At 43.2% G+C, this 23,162-nt stretch overlaps 1 protein-coding gene across 1 annotated transcript; it reads left to right on the top strand.

Annotated features, from left to right (window-relative positions):
* Positions 1-1,778: 1,778 nt before the first annotated feature.
* Paip2 (poly(A) binding protein interacting protein 2) lies at positions 1,779-20,983 on the top strand. Its single transcript, XM_036205078.1, has 4 exons — positions 1,779-1,925; positions 15,420-15,583; positions 18,108-18,287; positions 20,635-20,983. The coding sequence occupies exons 2-4, from the start codon at positions 15,446-15,448 to the stop codon at positions 20,689-20,691; spliced, it is 375 nt and encodes a 124-aa protein (XP_036060971.1). The 5' UTR covers positions 1,779-1,925; positions 15,420-15,445; the 3' UTR covers positions 20,692-20,983.
* Positions 20,984-23,162: the final 2,179 nt, after the last annotated feature.

The following is a 23,162-nucleotide window of genomic DNA, read 5'->3' on the forward strand; positions in this document are numbered from 1 at the left end:
TGAGGTTCAGATGTACAACAAACAGGCTTGTTTCCCGAGGGCCAAGGTTACAGTTGTACATCACTCCAACTGTGTATCAGCATCCTTTGGATAAATCATAATCAGTCTCTTTCCTCTTAATAGCTGTATGCTTGCTCAGCAGCAGCAAAGTCAAACCTTCCCTTCTAGTTGGCTATAATTGTGGGGCTTCAGCTTAGTGGTTTGTGCACTTGCCTTGCAGATGAGAGGCCACTATAAAAAGTTTAGTATGCAGTTCTGTAAATGTAGGTGAAGTAGTTGAACCATCCTAGACCACCCATGTTTTCTTTGGGGCTTTGAACTGGCCAGAAATAAATACTGAGGAGTATCCCTGCTTGTCACCAGAATTGGCCCAGGGTAAAAATGCTACCTGAGGGAAAGACAAAAGGCCTACATTCTTTTGGTGTTTTGTTTTGTTTTGTTTTTTTCAAGACAGGGTTTCTCTATGTAGCTTTGCACCTTTCCTGGAGCTAACTCTGTAGCCCAGGCTGGCCTCAAACTCACAAAGATCCACCTGCCTCTGCCTCCCAAGTGCTGGGATCAAAGGCGTGCACCACCACTGCCCAGCTCCTAATTCATTCTTAAGGCAAAGGGAATGTCACTGATGCCAACACCTTTGAGTACTATAGAAAGATGAAACCATGGAGCTGGTTACAACTGTTTGCAAAAAAACAACTCCAGAAGAATGTGGTTGTTTCAGCGGATAATACAAGCATTTTTTTTTTGAGGGGGGGGTGGATTAAAATATTTCCAAGTTCATTTTTCCAATATCAGAGGAATGACATTTAATGGGGCTTATATGTTGTCTTTCATATCACACCCAGTTTTCCACACATCTTTATCACAGTGTCACTGACAGATCTTAGATTGCCGATGATGAAAGCAAGGACGTGGCTAAGAACATATAGGCCGCTACACTAAAGGTGGTTTTAAGCTTCAAAGGTTGGGGGTTGGTTTTGTTTTCCAAGGCACCTGTGGAGGTCAGAGACAAGTTTGTGGAGTTGGTGCTTGGTTTCTGCCTTAATGTGGGTCTTTGGGATGGAACTCGGGTCACAAAGCTCGAACTGCTAGAGTTTAACTACTAAGACACCTTGCTGGCCTTCTTTCTTTTCCTTTGGACAAGTTCTCTTATAGCAAAGGATGATCCTGTATTCCTGCTTCTTACATCTAAGTGCTGGAATTACTGTTGTGAAAATTTTTGAGTTTTGTCTTAGTTCGCGCTAGTTTCCTGTCTTAGTTTCAAAGAGGCTCAGCAGCCTGCATAGCAACCACCTGCTTATATTTTGAGAGGGTGTGAAGGTCTGTCTTTAAAGTGTGTGAGAATGAGTGCCTGTGGATCAGATATGTGCCTCTGATTTTGCTTTTTGCTTATGCCCGGATCTCAGTATGACATAAGTGCGTGTCCTTAGCGTGGCAGTGTGTTACTTTTAGTATGTATATCGGAGTACATTATTTGCATGACCCTCTTTTATATACTTGAGTCCACATATGCATACCTTAGTTCCCAGCCCCGATAGCCACAGAATCCCATCATTCTGGTCGGGCGGGCGAATAAGGAGCCACACCTGTCTCGAGAGAGACCAACGGAACTAGAAAAACCCGAGGTGGGTCTCTGCTGGGCACCGGGAAGGCCTTTGCTCCTTAACAGAAGCACAATTCAGACCAGATCTTTGGAGTTTCATCCTCTCTTGTGCGCTCTAGTGGCCTAGCGGGGAAGCGAAGACAGAACGAGTGGGCGGGGCCGGCGGCGGCGGAAGTGAAGTCACTTCCGGGCTGGGGTGTTTGTTTGGACTGGAGAAGGGAGGCGGCGGGCGAAGCGCACGTCGAGCGGGGGAGCGGCGCTGCCTGTGGAGATCCGCGGAGGCCGACAGGATTCGTTGGCTGCCGTCCCCGCTGCCGTGCACCGGGTGAGGGGTCCCCTCAGGCCGAGCGTTGTGAGGGCGCGGCGGCCCAGCGGTCGGGAGGCCGCACTGGGCAAAGGCCGAGGGGGGCAAGAAGGCCGCTCAGGCTGTGGGCCACCGAGCCCGGTTTGACCTCGGTTGTTCCTGGCCCATTTCCGCCGCGTCTGAGGGATAAACTGGGGCAGGCTCCATCTCTCTCTCCGAAATAGCTTATTTTTCTCATCTCATAATTTGTGATTTCGATCGCACAGCCGTCTGTCCGGGTCTTTGGTGGCGCGCGAGTTGCCTGCCGGGAGAGCACTTTGTTGCGTCCCCCAGCCTGTCCGTAACCTGCCCTGTACCTTTTCCCCGCGCCCACCGCCCCCCCTCGCCGCTTGGGCAACAAAGCTCATTGTTTCTATCCACTTTACGCCTGCGCGTCGCCACGCGCAGCCCCTTCTGCTGCGCCTGCGCGTTTCGGCCGAGGCGGGGGTTTGGGGAGGAAAGGGGCCGAGGGACTGGCAAGCTGGCGGTGGCCCCGGGGAGCAGTCTGTAACGGTCGAACGGCTTGTATCTTTCAACCTCTTCGTTTCTTCACCACGTCTACCCCTTTATTTTAAGCTGTATCACGTGCTTCAGATAGGGCCTTTGTTTGGGGGTGCTGGAAACCCTCACCACCCGCAGGGCGTTAGATAAACGCCCATTCGGTTCATATTATTTGGTTCATAGGATACTGGCCCTTTTACCTTTCGGTAATATGTGTTTGTTCCCCACCAGTAGTACCTCAACGAAAGGAAGGCTTGGGTTTGGTTCTTGTTGTCTGGAGTGCAACAACCGACATCTCCAGCCCTCTGAAGCAGAGTATTGATAAATTACCAGGCTACCTTCTTCTCTGCTTCTAGTGAAGTTAACTTTTAAAAACGTGTTGCAGTAGCCCGCGGTAATGTTCTGATAGGTGCTAAAAGGTTTGCTTTCCCTAATTTTGCAGCCCCGAACCTTAGAAATAATTTGGCTTTCAGTTTGCTGAGAGCCTTTCACGCTTATTTCTGTAAATGCTCGCTTTGCGTGTGCTGGCTGAGCGTGTCTTTTATCACGGTGGCACGCTTTTCACACGGTTCATTTAGTAGTTGATAGGTGTTGGTTCGTGAAGTAACATCTGAAATTTCAGCTGTAGGGTCTTCTCAACTAGGAAGAGAAACGATGCACTTTAATGAGGTCCAGTACTTGCTGTTGTGTGGTTGGTCTGTGAGTGACAGGATTGAGCACAGTCTCTGTGTTAATGACCTTGAACAAAACCATTCTCAGAAGTATGTATCGCAAAGATGGGTAACTTTCAAGAAAAAATATACCCTATTTATCTTTCTTTAGGGGATGGGGGGAATGGTGATTCACTGTAATGGTTAAAGGCTGTGCATATTGGTCCTTGAGAACTCAAACTGAGGTAGGTAATTTCTCCCCTCCAGGACAGAGTAAGTTTACAGTGGTGTTTTCCTTCAATAAACATACCTTATTCAGGTTTATCACTTTATGACCCTAGATAGTGATGCCTTCATTTTAGTGAAAGTTATAAAATGTCCACTATTAGAGCAATTTTAATAAGTATTGTGGAAGAATGAAGGTAGTATTTAATAACCTTTTGCACTTTCACACCTTTTTGTCATTTATAAAGTGTTTTCCTATTTATGATGACATGTGAAATAGAGCAAGTTTTTTTCTTACCTATTTTTAAAGTTGAGAAAACGGGTTTGGCAGATTATTTAGTAGTAGATATCATTTAATTATGCCAGGCCTTCCTTGTTCTGAGTACTTTTCTGAATATTGATATTTAAACTAGATGTGGTGGCTGGACTCTGAAACCCAGCATTCCTGTAGCTATTGAAAACTTGGAATATAAGGCCCGATACGGTGGCAAATGTCTTTAATTCCCCCAGTCAGAAAGCAGAGGCAGTTCTCTTGAGTTCAAGATCAACCACGGCTACATAGTGAAATCCAGTTTTGTAGGGGGCAACTTGAAATATGGCAGGTACAACTAAAGAACTAAAAAAGTAAATTTAAATTAAAACGCCTTTGATACCATTGTGGATGATCAGCTGCCTGAAGGATTTGAATTATGTCCTACATTTTAATGCCTGGTTGAATAAATTAGTGTTTCTGATATAGTTGAACTTTTCTCTAATGAAGAACGGTGAGCCATCCTTACTCTTACCAAATCGCCCTATTTAACACTAGAGATTAGTGCTATATCATAGGCTTGGGTCTGGTTCTTGTTGTCTGGAGCGCAACACCCGACATCTCCAGCCCTTTGAAGCAGAGTATTGATAAATTACCAGGCTACCTTCCTCTCTGCTTCCCAAGTGGCTAGGATTCCTGGCCTGTGCCACCACACTGGCAGGTTCTAGCCTTTGATTAGGGATTTCCTGTGGCATTGTTTCATTTCTACAGGTATAAGACGTATGATTTTTTAACTTGTACCTTGCTTTAGATTCTTGATTTTTCTAAATGATTAACTGGTTAGGTCTGGCTTATAATCCTAGCATTTAGGAGATAGAGGCTGGCCTGTGTTACATTGTGGACAGTATCAGAAATATAAATAAATATAGGAGGGTGAGGCAGGTGGATTCTTTGAGTTTGAGACCAGACTGATCTGTAAGTTACAGGCTAGCCAGGTCCACATAGTGAGACCCTGTCTATAAATAAGTAAACTAAGCCAGTGCTGGGTGACTGTAATCCCAGCGCTCAGGACATAAAGGTGGAAGCATCAGGACTTCAAGGCCACTCTTGACTTCCAAGACCTTGTCTCAAAAAGAAAGGGGGTGGAGCTTGAGAGGTGGCTCAGCAGTTAGAAAAGTGCTTGTCGCACTTATATAGGACCCAGGTTTCAGTCCCTATCTGTATGGTAGCTCACAACCGTCTGTGACTTCAGTTCCAGAGTCTCTGTTGCCCTCTTCTGACCTCTCAGGCACTGGACATACATGTGATGCGCATACATATGTGCAGGCAAAACACATAATTTGAATCCTTAAAAATATTACTAGTTTTATTTTATGTCTATGAGTTTTTTCTGCATGTATGAATGTGTGTTATCTGCATGCCTGGTACTTGCAGAGATCCGAGGGTGGAGTGGCATCCCCCCGGAACCAGAGCTAAAGATGGTTGTGAGCTACCATATCGGTGCTGGGAACTGAACCCTGACTCCTCTTCAGCAAGCGCTCTCAACTGCTGAAGTGCCTCTCCAGCCTAGGTACTGTCCTTAGTACCCATTTTACATGTGAGGACGGTGAGACCTAGGGTAAGTAACTGACTCGGCCGTTACACAGCTAAGAAGAGGGAAACAGACTGGTGATAGCTAGCTTTTTGTTTTGTTTTTAATTTATTTTTAAGATAAGAGCTCACTATATAACCCTGGCTGCTCTGGAACTCAAGAGATCTCTGTTGAGTGCTGGGATCAAAGACATGCACCACCCAACACTCCCTAGCCCGCAGCTACTCTCCCCCCCCCCCTTTTTAAAATAAGTCTTTTATGCACATAGTACAGCCTGACCCTAAACTCCAGCTCCTCCTGCCTCAGCCCCAAGTGCTGAGATTCCAGGTGTGCCTCTGTGTTTGTCATTACCTTGTAGTGCCAAACATTTAAGACAAACGTACTGCTTCCTGAAAACATCTGTGTGGAAAAGGACTGATGAAAATATTTTCCTCCTTTGTGAATTATGGTTTAGTTTTGAGACAAGGTCTTATCCGGCTAGCTTAGAACTTAATATGTGGTCTAGGGTGGCCTCAGACTCAGGGCGCTCTTTCTACTCCCCCCCCCTTGAGTGCTAGGATTACAGATCGGCATTGCCATGTCTGGTGGAATATTTATTTTTGCTTAACAGCTGAAGAGACTGGTAGACTGTGTGTGTGTGTGTGTGTGTGTGTGTGTGTGTGTGTGTGTGTGTGTGTTAAAGTAATAGTACAGCTAAGCTAAGAAGTCATGGTAGTTTAGAGTACAGTTCTGAGAAGAAAAAGTAAGTAATGCCTGTGAAGGCAAATTAATGAAAGAACCAGAAGGTAATTCTATTTGAATTTTACTGAGAATTCTTTTTGGGTTTTTTTTTTCCGAGACAGGGTTTCTCTGCATAGCCTCTGCCTCCCCAACACTGAGATTAAAGGCATGCTTCACCACCGACCTCCTGGTTTAATGAGAATTCTTAAGATATGAAACTAGAGAAAGATGGTTAAGCCATATTTAAAATTTTAATAGTGATCTAATGTGACCCTGCTGGAAACCAATATGTGAGGAATTTCAGGTAGGAACAAAGAAATAAAGGACATGATCTAGTGAAAACAAACTACTAAATCAAGTAGCTGATTGCTAAGCAGTATTAATAGGAAAAAAAATTAACAACAAAAATCTAGTAAAATTTATGAATCTAAGTTTTAAAACATAGCCATCTTCCCCTCCTCTGCCTCTCCTACTGAGGATCAAGCTTGTGTAACATGATAGTAAGTGCTCTAAATCCCCAGTTAGCCCCCAGCCATCTTGAGGGTTGGTTACTTACCTTGTGGTGTTGGGGATTTACTTTGAGCCCCACAAATAGCAAGCCCTCTGTGAGTGCTGTATTTCCAGCCCAGTGGCCCTAATGAGTTGTGCAGGCTGGCCTTGAACTCATGCTACAGCCTAGACAGGCTAGAGTTGACAGTCTGATTTTCCTGCCTCAGCCTCTTGAATCACAGAGATTACAGGCATAAGGTGAAATTTGAAATAATTCAATGTGGATTATTGACTAGAATCACAAAAAACATCTCAATTTGACCCAAACTAAAGCTACTCAAATATGAAAGCAACAGATATTTTTGAACATGTATGTAGTAGTTTGGAAATGCATAATTCCAGGCAACCTTTAGAAAGAAATCCTCTTAAATTTAAATTGAAACAACCAGAGAGTTGGAGAGGTGGTTGTGATGAAGAGCACTGGCTCTTCAAGAGGAACCAGGGTTGATTTCCAGCCCCCACATCAGGGCTCACAACCGTCTGTAACTCCAGTTTCAGGGGATCCAAGGCCTCTGGCTTCTGCAGGCACCGGGCATGAATATGCCGCACAGCCATATACTCAGTCAAAACTTATATATACATAAAATCAAATTTACCCTCCAAGAGCCCTGCATCTTCATTTCTTTCTGAAGTCCAGCTTCCTGTGGGTTAGAAATGGGTCCTGATTACTGCTGGCAGCTCCTGTAGAAAGTGCTGCTGCTCTGTTGCTCCAGAGGGGGAAGTGCAGTAGCTAGGATTTGGGATTCCCTGAACCTCCATGTAAATAGGATGGCATGCACAAACTTGGGGGGGGGGTGCATCTGTGACCTGTTCCTCTCATTCCTTTTTCTGTGAGGTGTGAATGACAAATTCATGCAGACTAAATTAATAAAACTCAAATGTGTCAAGAGAAGACAATATAAGAAAAAAGAATGGTTGTCCAGCATGGTGAAGCATGTAAAGTCAGTTAGTTACTTGTGAAGCCCAGGGAAGAGAGTCTCTAGTTCAGGACCAGCCTAATTCACATAGTAAGACTTCTCAAAGAGAGGCCTGGGGCTAGAGAGGTGACTCAGTGATTTAGTGTGCTTACTGCTCTTGCAGAGGACCTGGGTTTGGTTTCCAGCAGCCACATCATGGCAACCAACTCTCCTGTCGCCAGTTCCTTTTCAGGTTTCTCTGTGTATCTATCTCTGGCTCTCCTGAAACTCACTATGTAGACCAGGCTGGCCTCAAACTCAGAGAATCACCTGCCTCTACCTCCTGAGTACTGGAATTAAAGGTGTACATCACCACCGCCTGCCTCGTTATTGGCATCTTTAACTTCACATGTTTTCAAAGCTGTCTCTATGCACAAATGAAGTGTGTCTTTTTATTGCTGAGTAATCCATTGTGTAGATAACACATTGTAGTTGGTGTTGTCCGTGCCCTTTCCTATTGAGAATAATGCAGGTCGGAGCATTTGAATGAACAGGGTTTTATGGGTTTCTTTTGTTGGGAGGAGGAGGTTTGGGTTTTTTGTTTGTTTTGTTTTTAATTTTGTGTATGTTCAGGTAAATGTATATGCTCATAAGTGGGGACTTGCTGTTTAGATAGACCAGGCTGCCTTCAAACTAGGAGATCTTTTTATGTCATCCTCCTTAGTGGAAAGGACAGACACAGTCAACATCCTGCTCATCTTGTTTTTGTTTGGGGTGGGGAGAGGGTGCATTCAAGGGGTTTTTCTTTGTAGCCCTGGCTGGCCTGGAACTCAGATCCGTCTGCGTCTGCCTCTGCCTCCTGAGTGCTGGGATTAAAGGCGGGCGCCACCCATGCCCGCCTGTTTGGTGTGTGTGTGTGTGTGTGTGTGTGTGTGTGTGTGTGTGTGTGTGTTTTGTTTGTTTTTGTTTTTCGAGACAGGGTTTTTCTCTGTAGCTTTGAAGCCTGTCCTGGACTAGCTCTGTAGACCAGGCTGGCCTCAAACTTACAGAGGTCCGCCTGGCTCTACCTCCCAAGTGCTGGGATTCCAGGCGTGCACCACCACCACCCAGCGGTTTCTTTGTTTTTATACACGATCTCTCTCTCGCCAGGACCTGGAACTTTGTGCCTAGCCTAGGCTGGCTGACAGGCCGCAGGATTCGCCTCCCGGTGCTGGCTTTTCAGCATGGGCCACCAATTTCAGCTCTTTATTTGGGTGCTGGGAATGGAATTCAGGTCTTGTGCTTGCATGATAAGCACCAGACTAGTTTTTTTGGTTTCTGGTTTTGTTTATGGTTTGGTTTGCTGTGGTTTTTTTGAGGTTTGTTTGTGACAGGGTCTTGCTATATAACTGTGGCTAGTCTGGTTCTTGCCATGTAATCCAGGCTGGCTTTGAACTTATAGTTGCACCCCCCCCCCCCAACTTCCCAAATGTTGAAATGATTATTTCATTGGTTTTTGGTCAATATCTTGCTCTGTTAGCCCAGGCTGGCCCCAGACTGCTGCTTCACTTGGCTCTCTCCCTCCAGGGTTTCAGGCTTGTTGCACTACACCTTCCCTCTGCGTGTCACAGCTCTGAGGCTGTGGGACCTGGGAGAATGGGGCCACGAAATGAGTTGGACTAAGTCTCCTGCAGAGCCTCAGACAGTTTATATTCTTGAGGGTTAGAAAGGTCACCTGGGGCTGGAGAGATGGCTCAGAGGTTAAGAGCACTGACTGCTCTTGCAGAGGTCCTGAGTTCAATTCCCAGCAACCACATGGTGGCTCACAACCATCTGTAATGAGATCTGGTGCTCTCTTCTGGCCTGCAGGCATACATGCTGTATACATAATAAATCTTTTTTTTTTTTTTTTTTAAATAAACAAAAAGGTCACCTGGGTAAAGTTCTCATGAGTTCAAGCTGTATATAATCACAAGAACAAGCCACAGCTGGCAAATAAGTGTTTTCCACAGAGAAATATAAAGGAACGTTTAAAATTTTAATTGAATAACAGCAGCAAGCAATAATGAGTAATCTGAAGTCAATCCACTCTATATCTGCTACACCTGGGACGAAGCATGAACGCACATTCCAAGAACAGTTCCGTGCTGTAAAGAAACTGGGGTTGCCGGACTCTTGTTCCATGGAGTGTTCTCACAAGCACTCGGAAGTTCCTCTCGTGACTACATTCCTGGCCTCTGTTCCAACATATGTACACATACACTTGTAATTCCTTAAGTCTATAACTAGGAGATAGAGTTACTGGGCCAAAAGATGTGTTCTTGTTTAATCTACTAAGGAGCTGACATAATACTTTCCCACCATTGATGAATAATAGTTCTGAATTCTTCACATTCTTAGATGTGTCTTTTGGTTTTTGGTTTTTCAAGATTGGAGCCTGTCCTGGAACTCACTCTGTAGCCTGGAACTCACAGCGATCCGCCTGGCTCTGCCTCCCGAGTGCTGGGATCAAAGGCGTGCACCCCCGCCGCCCGGCTAGACGTGTCATTTTTACTGTAGCTGTCTGGTGTCATTGTGACTTTGGTTTGTATTTCTGATGGATAATTTTAGATTTTGTTTATTTGGGGGTTTGTTTGTTTATTTGGTAGGTTGGTTGGTTTGGGTTTTTGTTTTGTTTTGTTTTTGTTTTTGTTTTTGAGACAAGGTTTCTCTCTGTAACAGCGCTAGCTGTCTGAAAACTCACTTTGTAGACCAGGCTGCTCTCAAACTCACAGAGATCCACCTGCCTCTGCCTCTTGAGTGCTGGGATTGGTCGCCATCAACACCCGGTTAATGTTAATAGTTTTTTTTAACTGTATTTGTAGGATTTTTTTTTTTTTAAACACAAGGACTGTATAGCTGTGGTTGTCCTGCCTTTGATTCCTGAGTACTGGAGTCAAAGGTGTGAGCCCTGTTTTCTTTTCTTTTCTTTTCTTTTTTTTTAAAAAGATTTATTTATTATGTATACAGAAGAGAGCTCCGGATCTCATTACAGATGATTGTGAGCCACCATGTGGGTGCTGGGAATTGAACTCAGGACCTCCGGAAGAGCAGTCGGTGCTCTTAACCTTCTTAACCTCTGAGCCATCTCTCCAGCCTGAACCCTGTTCTTATAAAGCCATCTGTGTGTCTTTTATATAGCTATGTTACTTTATTCAACTCCTTTGCCTATTTTTGAGAGGAGGCTAAAATACATTTTTATGAGTTGGTTTTTTTACTCGCTATTAGTATTCTTATCACGGAGTATCTCCAGCCAGCCCAAAAGTGTTTAGGATAAGAGTCATGTAGCCCAGGCTGGCATCAACCTTTGTAGCTTAGGATGGTCTTGAAATTCTGATCTCCTAGCTCAAACCCCCAATTATGTGTGTGGCACTATGCCTGTCTAGCATGTTCTTGGAAGTCTTTGTGGCAGCTTCCAGATCTTGATTCTTCCAGATTGTGCTTTCATTCACGGGATATGCTTGTGAAAGTGAGGCATGTGAGTTTTTTTCTAGTCCGAGCATCTTTCTCGTGTCTTTTTTCCAATGTAGATGTCTTTGTACTTTTTATGCAGTAAACAGTGTATTTCATTAAGTTGCTGAGGATTCCCAGCATCTCTTTTCATTTGATATACGGGAGTGAACACTAGAGGTGGGGAGGAACTTTTTTTTTTTAAACGGAGATCCACCTGTCCCTGCCTCCTGAGCACTGAGAGTAAAAGGCCTATCCTACCATGCTAGGCTAAAACTCTTGATTTGGTAAACTTAACAGCAAACCTTGTCTGTTGTTTATTGTTTGCTCTTTTGGGGTGCCTACCACTCAGCTCCCAAATAAAACACCTCATAGAGGCTTATTCTTTTAAGAATGTGCCCAGCCTTAATTATTTGGCTTAGAAGGGCATCTTGTTGAATGTTACCATTTTTCCTATTTTCTACAGAGAATATATTTTCCTGTTTCAAATAACTCTGGACTTTGGAATTATAACCTGTCTTTATGTTTAAAAAAACATGCCCAACCTTAGCGTGACTTGTTTCTTGCCAACTTAACCTTAAATTAACCCATCTATCCTCCTATAAATCTTATTCCGTGGCTTGCTGTGTAGCTGGCCCCTGGAGTCCTCCTCCTCCTGGCTACTTCTCTCTTCCCAGATTTCTCCTATATATTCTCTGCCTGCCAGTCCCTCCTATCCTTTCTCCTGCCTCTCTGTTAGCTGTTGGCTCTTTATTAGACCATCGGGTGTTTTAGATAGACACAGTAACACGGCTTGACAGAGTTAAACAAATGCAACATAAACAAAAGTAACACACCTTAATATAATATTCCTCGGGGCTGGAGAGATGCCTCAGAGGTTAAGAAAGAGTCCTGGCTGCTCTTCCAGAGGTCCTGAGTTCAATTCCCAGCAACCACACGGTGGCTCACAACCATCTATAATGCGTTCCAGTACCCTCTTCTGGCATGCAGGCAGAATACTGTATACATAACAAACAAACAAACAAATAAGTCTTTGTTAAAAAAATATTCCCCAACACTTGCCTGTATCAACAAGAAAACTCCACACCTTTGTCAGTCTGTCTGTCTGTCTAGTGGCCTTTGAACTGCTGAGCCCCAAACATAATTTTTTCATTAAAGACAGCATCAGCTAAATGTCCAACCTGAATTTCTTCGTGTATTTTTAAACTGGGTTGTCTTTTTATTAACACTTCTTTTTTGTTTGTTTGAGACAGGGTCTGACTGTATGGCTCTGACCTGGAATTCACAGTAATCCCGGTTCAGCTACCAAACCCTAGGATTGTGGGTAGAAGCCATTATAGTCTCTCTTTTTTTTTTTTTTTTTTTTTAATGGTTAACCTTTTTTTCCCCTTTTTTCCTTTGGCTGTTCCTCTACAATGTATCTCAGTTTATCTTGCTATGAGAGTCCTGTGGACTGATAAGCTTGCAGGATCTGATTTTGCTGCCTCCTTTTTTTCTCTTTAGAACATGGTTTTCAACACGCCTTTAATTCTAGCTTTCGGGAAGCAGAGGCAGGTGAATCTCTGAGTTCAAGGCTAGCCTGGTCTCCAGAGTGAGTAAATTCCAGGACAGGTTCCAAAGTTACACAGAGAAAGCCTGTCTCACAAAACATCAGAAGAAGAAAGAAAAAATGGGGCCCCATATACCTGAAATTGGTCTTGAACTCCTGATCATCCTGCCTCCACTGGCTAAGTGTTGGTTTATAGGTGTGTGCCAACCAAGCCTGATTAGTTGAGAATCTCTTAAAAAAATTTTCTGCAGCCAGGTGCATGTCTTTAATCGTAGCACTTGGGAGGCAGAGGCAGAAGTAGGCAGATCTCTGCATTTGAGGCCAGCCTGGTCTGCATAGTGAGTTCTAGGACAGACAGCAAGGGCTGTTATATAAAGTAAACCCTATCTCAGAGGAAAAAAAAAAATTTTTTTTTAAACTTCATAGTGGTGTCATTGGTATTCAGTATTGAGAAAATACATGTGTGCTAAATGGGATTGGATCCCTGCCTGAGCTCTACCCTGGATTAGAGACTAAATTTGTATTACAGCTGTGGAATTTTGTTACACTTTATATGCTCTTAAAAGTAAGGCTATAGTTGGGTCTTGGAGAGATGGCCCAGCAGTTACGGGCACTTACTGCTCTTCAGAATATGTAGCTTTCAGCATAAGTATTGAGCAGCTCACAACTGCCTTTAATGCCAGTTCTAGGGGATCCAATGACCTCTGGCCTCCAAAGGCACATGAACACATGCGGTGCACATAAACCCAAGCAGGCACACTGTTTTAGTCACTGCTCTATCACTGCAAAGAGATACCATGATCACAGAGGTGTAGTCCATTAGCATTATGGTGAGAGAATGGTGTTAGGCAGACAGGTAGGCAGATGCTGGAGCAGTATCTGAGAGCAACATTCTGACATAAGTAGATAGACTTTGGGGCTTGGCTTGGGCTTTTGAAACCTCAGTGCCCACCCCTAGTGACACACTTCCTAATCTTTTTAATCCTTTCAGATAGTACCACTCCCTATTGACTGAAAATTTAAATATGAAATTAATTTTAAGGAGTCAGGCAACCCATATAGCAGCTCTGTCCCCTGAACTTTACCCAAGTGAAAGTATTTTAATATATTTTAATTTGAGAATTTTATACAATATATATTTATTATATTCACCCCCATAAAAGAATTTAAGCCAGGCGGTGGTGGCGCACATCTGTAATCCCAGCACTCGGGAGGCAGAGGCAGGTGAGTTCGAGGCCAACCTGGTCTACAGAGCTAGTCCAGGACAGGCACCAAAGCTACAGAGAAACCCTATCTCGAAAAACAAAAAAAAACAAAAAACAAAAAAACTTAAAAGATTTTAGTTTTGATATTTTAATTGGTATGATAGCCAGAATAATAGGCATCAATGGGCTTTTGGGCAGGGTGGACTTGTTTCTGTTTCATTGATGCAGGGTCATGCTATATAGCTGATTGCTCAGGCTATACTTGAACTTGACATTAAGTCAGGTTAGCCTCAGACTCTCATCTGTTCTCCTAGTGCTGGAACTACAGGCATGTGTCACCACACCTGGCTCTTGAGGCTCTTCTGTATGTGTATAAGGTGCATTATGTGTTCATGAGTGTGGACATAGAGATGTGGAGGCCAGAAGTTACCTATGGTGTCTTCCTCAATTGTACCCCACCTTTTGTTGTCTGTGTGTTTGGCTTTTTGTTTAAATTTTTAGATCTTTTCTGTGTATGTGAGTGTTTTCCCTGCGTGTGTACCATATGCATGTCTGGTGGCCATGGAGGTCAGAAGAGGTTGTTGGGTCCCTTGGAACTGAAGTTAAGGATGGTTGAGTGTCACCATGTAGGTGTTGGAATATAAACATGGGTCCTCTGCAAGAGCAGCAAGTGCTCTTACTCCCCGGGCCTTCTCTAGCCTTTCTGCATCTTATTTTTTGGAACAGGATTTCTCACTTAGCCTGGAGCTCATTAACTTGGCCAGCCAGTCTGGCCAGTTGAGCGGCTCCCAGGATCCACCTGTCTATCCCTCCCCAGTGCTGGGATTACAGATAGGTACTACATGAATTTTGTTGATCTGAACGCACTGGTCTTCATATTTGCATGATAAGCAGTTTACCAACCTAAAGCCATCCCTACAGATCCCTCAACTTTTTGTATTTTAATTATGTTGTTTCTTTGTTCAGTCGTACAATTGCATGAATTTGTGTACAGGTCACTATTGTTCTGCATCTCTTTAGCAATTTCAATCTTTAACTAGTAAAATAATATAAAGAATGAAAATTCCATGTTTTAATTTTTAGCCTCAAACTCAGATCCTCCTGTCTCTTCATACAGAGTGCTAGAATTAAAGACATGTGCCACCAACCTAACTAACCTAATTTTTATAGGTAATTAATTAGATTACATTAAGTTATTGTATAGGTAATTAATTAGATTACATTAAGTTGAGTAGATTGAGAAACCGTATCGAATATGAGCAAATGACTGTCATTGGTTTTAGAATAAAGGAGCTACTGATAATATGAAGCCCTAACATGTTAGTGAGCATGCTTGGGTGTTAGTTGTTACATTTGACACTATAAAGCATATAATACCTACCACCTCTAACTTCAGCTAAAATATTTGCCAAACTCTAATTGAGAGAATACATCGTGCTGACGGTAAATTGGATGATTACTTTCAAATGTATTCATTGTATTTCATAGGGTGTGTCACGGTGTATCACTGTGTGCTTGTGGAGGTCAGAACAACCAGTGGCAATCATAAAGACATGAAAGTCTGAGAATCCATAAAGCTTAGATCCTGGAGTGTTGCTGTGCAGTGAAGCTGCCTCAACAAGACAGAAGAGGTCTACAGAGCGACATCCAGGGCAGGCACCAAAACTACACAGGGAACCACTGTTCGGAAAACCAAAAAAGAAGAATTTTCTCCTTCTATATCTTGAGCCCTGCCCTCAGCAATTTCTTAGTCATTTTGGGAAAGAAAGCTTTCCAACTAATGTAGCATGTGCCTCTAACACCTTGGTGGGTGGTAATGATAGCAAGTGTGCTCATTAAGAACCAAAAGAATGATTGTATTCTACTTTAAAGGTTAAAAACGACAACGAACACCAGCCATGAAAGATCCAAGTCGCAGCAGTACTAGCCCAAGCATCATCAATGAAGATGTGATTATTAACGGTCATTCTCATGAAGATGATAATCCATTTGCAGAGTACATGTGGATGGAAAACGAAGAGGAATTCAACAGACAAGTTAGTTTTGTGTACAAACATCTTTCAAATATATTCTTAGGGGGATGTGCGTGCGCGAGCGAGCGAGCGTGTGTGTAGTCCTCTGTGCAGGGTAAGGGTTTATGTGCCACCACTCCTATTTTGTCTGGCTGCCAGTTGCTGCCAGGCTTAACTGCTCATTGAAATTACTTGGGCAGCTTATTTCAGACCCCACCCTAGAGACTGATGAAGAAGAATAGGGTGGAGCCTGGGACATGGAAAAATGATCCTAGATAGAGCTCTGTATTACAGTGCAAATCCAAGAGAATTTAGGAAACTGGAGTAAACAGACCACAGATGTCCTGGTGCAGAGTTGATCTGTATTTCACTTGAGAGCCTCAGTCAGCCTGAAAATCTGCTACTTCTACTACTACTCCTTAGAGAACGCTGGTACACTAATAAGTGTCATCTTTTATTCCCATTTCCACTATCCCTTCTGGTTTGGGTTTTGGGAATCAGTAGTTGGCCTAATATCCCTGTATCCGGTGATGGCCACGGCAGAGCAAAACAGTTCAGTCTCATTTCAGTAAGATCAGCTGAGGTGGGGTTTGTGGGGGTTGGGGGAGAAAAGGGTGGTTTTGTTGTTGTTGGTTTTGTTTTGTTTGTTTGTTTGTTTTTTAAGGTTTATTTATTATGTATACACTGTTCTGCCTGCATGCCAGAAGAGGGCGCCAGATCTCATTACAGATGGTTGGAAGCCACCATGTGGTTGCTGGGAATTGAACTCAGGACCTCTGGAAGAACAGTCAGTGCTCTTAACCACTGAGCCATCTCTCCAGCCCTGTTGTTTATTTTTAAGGCAAGGTATTTCACCCCGTAACCCTGGCTGCCCTCAAAGTCACACACCTATGCCTCCCAAGTGCTGGGATTAAAGGCATGAACCATCAGGCCTGGCTTTAAGATTTTATTTTTTTGATTGTGAGGCTAGCCATTAATAGTCATACCTGTATGGGTGCAGAGAGTGGGCCAGAAGAGGGCGCTGGATCCCCTAGTGCTGGAGTTACAGACAATTGTGAGCTATCCAACATGGACATTGGGAATGAGTCCTCTACAAGAATAGCAAGTGCTCTTTACCGCTGAGTCCCCACCTTTTTATTGGGGGAGGGAAGGGTTCAAGACAGGTTCTCTGTGTAGCCTTTCCTGTCCTGGAACTTGCTCTGGCTAGCTTTGAACTTACAGAGATCCACTTGCATCTCAAGTGGGGAGAGAGAGAGAGAGAGGGAGGGAGAGAGGGAGGGAGGGAGGGAGGGAGAGCACACGCGCGCGTGTGTGCCACCACCTAGCTCTTCTTGACCATGTTTTCTAGGGCTGGAGGGGTTTGTTTGTTTTTTAAAGATTTATTATGTATACTGTGTTCTGCCTGCATGTATGCCTGCAGGCCAGAAGAGGGCGCCAGATCATTATATAGAGAGTTGTGAGCCCCCATGTAGTTGCTGAGAATTGAACTCGGGACCTTTGGACGAGCAGCCCAGTGCTCTTAACCTCTGAGCCATCTCTCCAGCCCTATTTGCTGCTATTTTTTAATAACTACTTCCTAGAGATTTATGTAGGTTGGGTTAGGGCCTTGGTATTTTAAGGCTTCATGAGTAATTCATCAATATTCTCAAAGACATCACTCCTTTATTTTTCATCTTTATCATTTGGGGTTTTGTTTTGTTTTTGAGATGGGATTTCTGTGTCTTTCTGGCTGTCCTGGAACTCGTAGACCAGGGTGGCCTGCAACTCACAGAGATTCGCCTGCCTCTGCCTCCCAAGTGCTGGGATTAAAGGTGTGTGCGCCACCACTACCTGGCTCTGTCCTTTACTTTTTCCTTGCTGTTTTCAATGTAAAAAAACATTCTGTAGAGACAAAGACCTAGAATAACCCTAAACAGATCTTCCTCGGTCTTGGAGGTTTTCCTGTAGTACAGAAGTGGGGAAGAAAGTTTCTAAGTTTTTAATTTTTGGTGTTGGAGATCAGACCCAAGGCACCATGCACAGTGATGTGCTCTACCAGTGAGTTACACTTCAAGTGCTGAGGTGATAGTTGTAAACCTCACCTGGTGATTTGATTTGGTTCTGGTCTGTGGAGACAGGTCTCACTGTATAGCGTTGGCTGGCTGTAACTGGCTGTGTATCTGCTTGCCTGCCTCCTGAGTGCTGGGATTAAAGGCATGTATACCTTGCCCTCACAAAATGTTTTCTTCCTTCCTTCCTTCCTTCCTTCCTTCCTTCCTTCCTTCCTTTCTTTCTTGTTTGCTTGTTTGCTTGTTTGCTTGTTTGTTTTTCGAGACAGGGTTTCTCTGTAGCCTTGCACCTGTCCTGGAACTCACTCTGTAGCCCAGGCTGGCCTCGAACTCACAGAGATCCACCTGCCTCTGCCTCCCGAGTGCTGGGATTAAAGGCGTGCGCCACCACCGCCCAGCACAAAATGTTTTCAAATGGCTCAGTTTAATGTATTTTAAGGCATATTTAGGGATGTCTTAACTAGTTGTGCTGTAATTATCCCTTTTTGATGTGACTCTAGATAGAAGAGGAGTTGTGGGAAGAAGAATTTATTGAGCGTTGTTTCCAAGAAATGCTGGAAGAGGAAGAAGAACATGAATGGTTTATTCCAGCTCGAGACCTCCCACAAACTATGGACCAAATCCAAGACCAGTTTAATGACCTTGTTATCAGTGATGGCTCTTCTCTGGAAGATCTTGTGGTAAAATGTCATTTCTCATCTTTTTAGACCCTACCTCATCTTTACCATAATTGGAAAATCCAGCTACCCTCTATTTAAGAAGAGTTCCACCTCTCTTCCCCTTTGAAAATTTTCCCACTTTTTGTAAGAGTGGAAGTAGCGGCCCCCTTATATAGGATAACTCATTGTTGCTTCCAACATTGATGTTACATTAAACTTCATGTTGCCTTTGGAATATTTAAATGTCTTGGAGTAGTCCAGAAACTTAGAGTATTACCATATGACTTGATTATATCTTAATGGAAAGTTTTGCTCTTTGTTACCTAAATATTTGGTAAAATTTGGAAATTTTTATCTGATAAAATTTCTAAGATCTCTAGATTAGGTTTCTTTAAGATATTTTTACAAGCTCTTGGCAGATAAAGAATGCAAAGCTAGATTCCTATCAGTGTTGTCACTGGCGATGTGCTTGCAATAAAGTTCTCATCATCACCAAAGTAGAACCTGATGAGTCTTTTACTAAAATTAAGATAAAAGATTTTCTTGTTTTGTGAGGTGGGTGGGTGGTTGAAACATGATTTCACTCTAGCATGATCCAACCTGAAACGCAATGCTTAGCCCTGACTAGCCTCAAACTTAAAACAGTCCTCATGCCCCAGTCTACCAAGACCTGGAATTATGAGCATGAGCCATCATGCACCACGAGAATTGTCTGGAATTCCTGGGCTCTGGAATTTCTCCATTGTTGTCTGTTCACTGTGTATTCATTTACTAAGCTGTCCATCATAATCACCCAAACTTGAAGAATCAGTTTTTAAGCATTCCAAAGGAGATATTTTAGAGTCATCCTCCCCATCAGGCTTTTGGAAACCTCTGCAGCTAAAGAACCGTACAGAAGTCCTTGAAGTTTACATTGTGGTATAATTGTTGTTGCAGTCAGTAACAGTAACCCAGCTGAAGAGGTGTATAATCTCAATCTGATCTCAGCATATTTGTTTATAGCTACATTAGTTATGTTAAATAATACTGATGTTCTGATGAATAAAGGCTTTGCTAGGCTTAATGTATAACCTGGATTTTGCTTAAACCCATAACACAGAAACTGATTTAACTCAGACTATTTGAGATTAATTCATTCTTAGACTTCTCTAGCTGCCAGCAGCTTATATAGTCAAGGCTTCTGGGTTATACAATTAAACCATGTTTGCTCTTCTTCCACTGAAGGGTTTTTATTTGTGTGTATATAATGCTGAAGATCAAGCCCAGACCTGGAACATTCTTTAATTAAAATGTAAATTTATTTCCCCTGTGGGAATAGAGACTATTTATCTCAATATATCTAACTTATTGGTCCAATGTGTTATATAGCATTATGTTTTGGTCTTAAAATACATGACATTGGAATTCAGTTTAAAAAAAAAAAAAAGAAGAGCCTACGTGCATATCTACATTTATCCCTGGAATCTCCTGGTTTCTTTTTATCAACTCCCAGCTCAAATGTAGAGAATTTCCAGCTCTCTTTCCTTTACGTTGACATGTATGCTTAGGAAAGTAAAAGTAAAGAACAGAATAGTGCTGGTACAGGTCTCTAGAGCGTTTCAAGAATGTGGCCTACTCTTCCATTGTTTTCTAAGCTGATGTGGAAATGGAGTCTCGGAGAGGCTGATTTGTCCAAGCTTACACAGGAATTTGGAATAGGCAGAGTTGAGATTTCCAACTCTGGTCTCCTGTTTCCTGTGTAGTTTTCTTTTGCTGTTACATCCAGTATCACCTGTGGGAAGTCGAAGACAGCAGTTGTAGAAGGATAACTCCCAAGTTTTTAGTGGCAGTCATAAGTGAAATTCACCAACAGCCAACAGTGCCCCAGCTCACCAAACTGTGACCAGAGTATCAAGTACAGTTGACAAAATTCTTTGTTCCATGCTATTCCTTATAGTTTGTGTGAAGTTTTTTTATGAAGTTATGTGGGGGCAGGGGGGTTGTTATACTTAATGTCAGCTCCTGCTTTAGAAGTTGATATAATAGGATATAGAGGCCTCGTGTTGTGACACACACCTTCAGTCCCAGCACTTGGGAAGCACAGGTTTGTGGATCTCTTGAGTTCAAGGCCAGCCAGGACTACATAAAGAGACCTATATTTAATTTAAAAAAAAAAAAGGATGTAGAACTTACATCACATTCTTTCTCTGCCATAGGTTTTTAGGGTTAGGTATAACTGTAGTCCAATCTTTCTTATTTTTCTGAGATGTTTTTTACATAAGGATCTAGGCTGAATGCGTCTGAGAATCCACAGCCAACTGTAATGAATTTGCCTTTTTTTTTTCTTTTTTTTTTTTTTTTTTTTTTTCCTTATGTACTTATTTTCCAGGTCAAGAGCAATCTGAATCCAAATGCAAAGGAGTTTGTTCCTGGGGTGAAGTACTAACATATTTGAGTAGCCGGGCCCTCTTTTGGTGGATGTAGCACAATTTCCACACTGTGAAGGCAGTATTAGAAGACTTCATTGTAAAAGCTCGTCACTGTGTTACACTTATGCATTGCCAAAGTTTTTGTTAGTCTTGCATGCTTAATAAAAGTGCTGAGACTGTTACTAAGTAAGAAGCCGTCACACAGTTACTGAAAGTAGCATTGGCCCCATGGCTTATTGTAAAGACAGCAACGGAAGAAGCACCAGTCAGCTGTGACAAAGAACCAAATTAAATAACCTCCAACTCTCACCGAATTGTCTGTCTTTGAGGCTAAACTGGTCCCTAAGGATTGATTGACACTTTCTAATGTCTGCACTTTGTAAAAAAAAATACGTAAATGAGTAAGTTTAAATTAGGTTCTGAATTGTTAAACAGATTTCTCAGTTGCATTTGTCCATTGAAAATAACCTTTTCTGAAGAAAGTCTGTTAACTAGAAGTAGATTACACGAGACTGGCGGAGGTTGTGGTGGTGGGCAGATAAGAGACGGATGGTCTGGCTTTTGCCGGGTGCATTATCATGTTAGGACCACTGGGTTCTCCTAGTGGTGAACTTGAGGAAATAGGATTTAAGTTTGCATCTTCTCAGGATCGAGTGTGTCATAGCCATACATGTGTGAAGTCGAACCCAGGACCAACAGCAGCCCGTAATCCAACTGAAGTCCCGACAGGTGGTAGCGTGACTTGAGCAGTGCTCTTCCTTGCTTTGTTAACCGTCCTGACTACAGTCTGCAGCACAGTTTCCTTTAACAAGCTAGAACAGTCTTGGCTTCTTAAACTTCATATTTGGGTAGGTTCAGCTGCCATACGTGTTCAGTGTGAATAGCGTTTTAAGTTGAAAATATTGTAAAAAAATTATATTTTTTCAAAAATATTTAAAAAAATAAATAATAGTAGAACTGAGCTGATGCTTGTGTTTATTGGTTCAGACTACAGACTCTGCAGTGGCCCAGAGCCTTGGGCCACCCTGTGGGTGAGCATGCTCAGAGAGGATTTGCTAGAACACAGTTAGCGGTCAAGTGTCTCCAGTGATTTGATGAGTCCTTGAAGACTGCGGTGTCCAGACCCTTAGACAGCCGTGGTGTAAAACTAGGGTTGTGCTGGGGGTGTGTAACAACGTGGATTTTTCTTGATATTATAGGGCTAAAGACTAAAACAGGCCATGTAGTCTTTTTTGGTTTTTCCAGACAGGGTTTCTCTGTGTAGTTTTGGTGCCTGTCCTGGATCTTGCTCTGTAGCCCAGGCTGGCCTCGAACTCACAGAGATCCGCCTGGCTCTGCCTCCTGAGTGGTCTTTTTAGTTTTTTTTCCTGAGACAGCTTCTCTTCAAAGCTCTGGCTGTCCTAGAATTCACTTTGTAGACCAGACTGGCCTCAACCTCAGAGATCTGGCATGCACCACCAAGCCTGGCTTTAATTTTCTTTTTCTTTCTTTCTTTCTTTTTTTTTTTTTCCCTTTAGTGCTGGCATTTAGAGAATACAGATGTTACCTTTGTTTATTTACATATTTAATGTTGATGGGTATTTTGTCTGCATGCATATCTGCACACCAGAAGAGTATTAGATCCTATAGGACTACAGTTATAGACAGTTGTGAGCTGCCATGTGCATGCCGGGAATTGAACTCAGGACCTCTACAAGAGCAGCCTGGGCTCTTAACCACTGAGCCATCTCTCCAGCCCCAATTTAAAAAAAAAAAGATTTGTTTATTATGTATACAGTGTTCTATCTGCATATACCCCTGCCCACCAGAGGAGGGCACCAGATCTCATTACAGATGGCTGTGAGCCACCATGTGGGTGCTGGGAATTGAACTCAGGACCTCTGGAAGAGCAGTCAGTGCTCTTAACCTCTGAGCCATCTCTCCAGCCCACCACCACCACTTTTTTTTTTTTTTTTTTTTTTTAATGTGTGAGTTTTGCCAGCAGGTGTATCTGTGTATCACTTCCCAGCCTGGTGACCAGAGGGGCCAGAAGAGGGCATCAGAGCTCCTAGAACTGGACTTGCAGCCAGTTGTGAGCTGCTTTGTGGGTACCGGGAATTGAACCCGAGTCATCTGGAAGAGACGGTGATTGTTGTTTTTTGTTGTTGGTTTTGTTTCTGTTTTTGAGACAAGGTCTCATTATGTAGCCCTGGTTATCTTGGAGCTCACAGTGTAGACAGGCTGGCTTCAGAAATCTGCTTGCCTCTGCCTTCCCAGTGCTGGGATTAGATGTGTGCACCACTCTACCTGGCAGCAAGCAGGGTCTTTAAAAAGCTGGAACAGACAGTCATGTTTGACGCTTGTTCTTGCAGGAGCCATAACTCCTTTCTTTTCTAACTGCTCAGAACCACATGTCTCACTTGGGGCGCCACTCACAGCCTTCATTGGCATGCTGCTTATTTGAGGGAGAATGCATTTGAGATAACCAGAGCCAGGTATTATCTGCATT

This window comes from Onychomys torridus, chromosome 13 (assembly GCF_903995425.1).
Source record: "Onychomys torridus chromosome 13, mOncTor1.1, whole genome shotgun sequence".
Taxonomy (NCBI): Eukaryota; Metazoa; Chordata; class Mammalia; order Rodentia; family Cricetidae; genus Onychomys; species Onychomys torridus.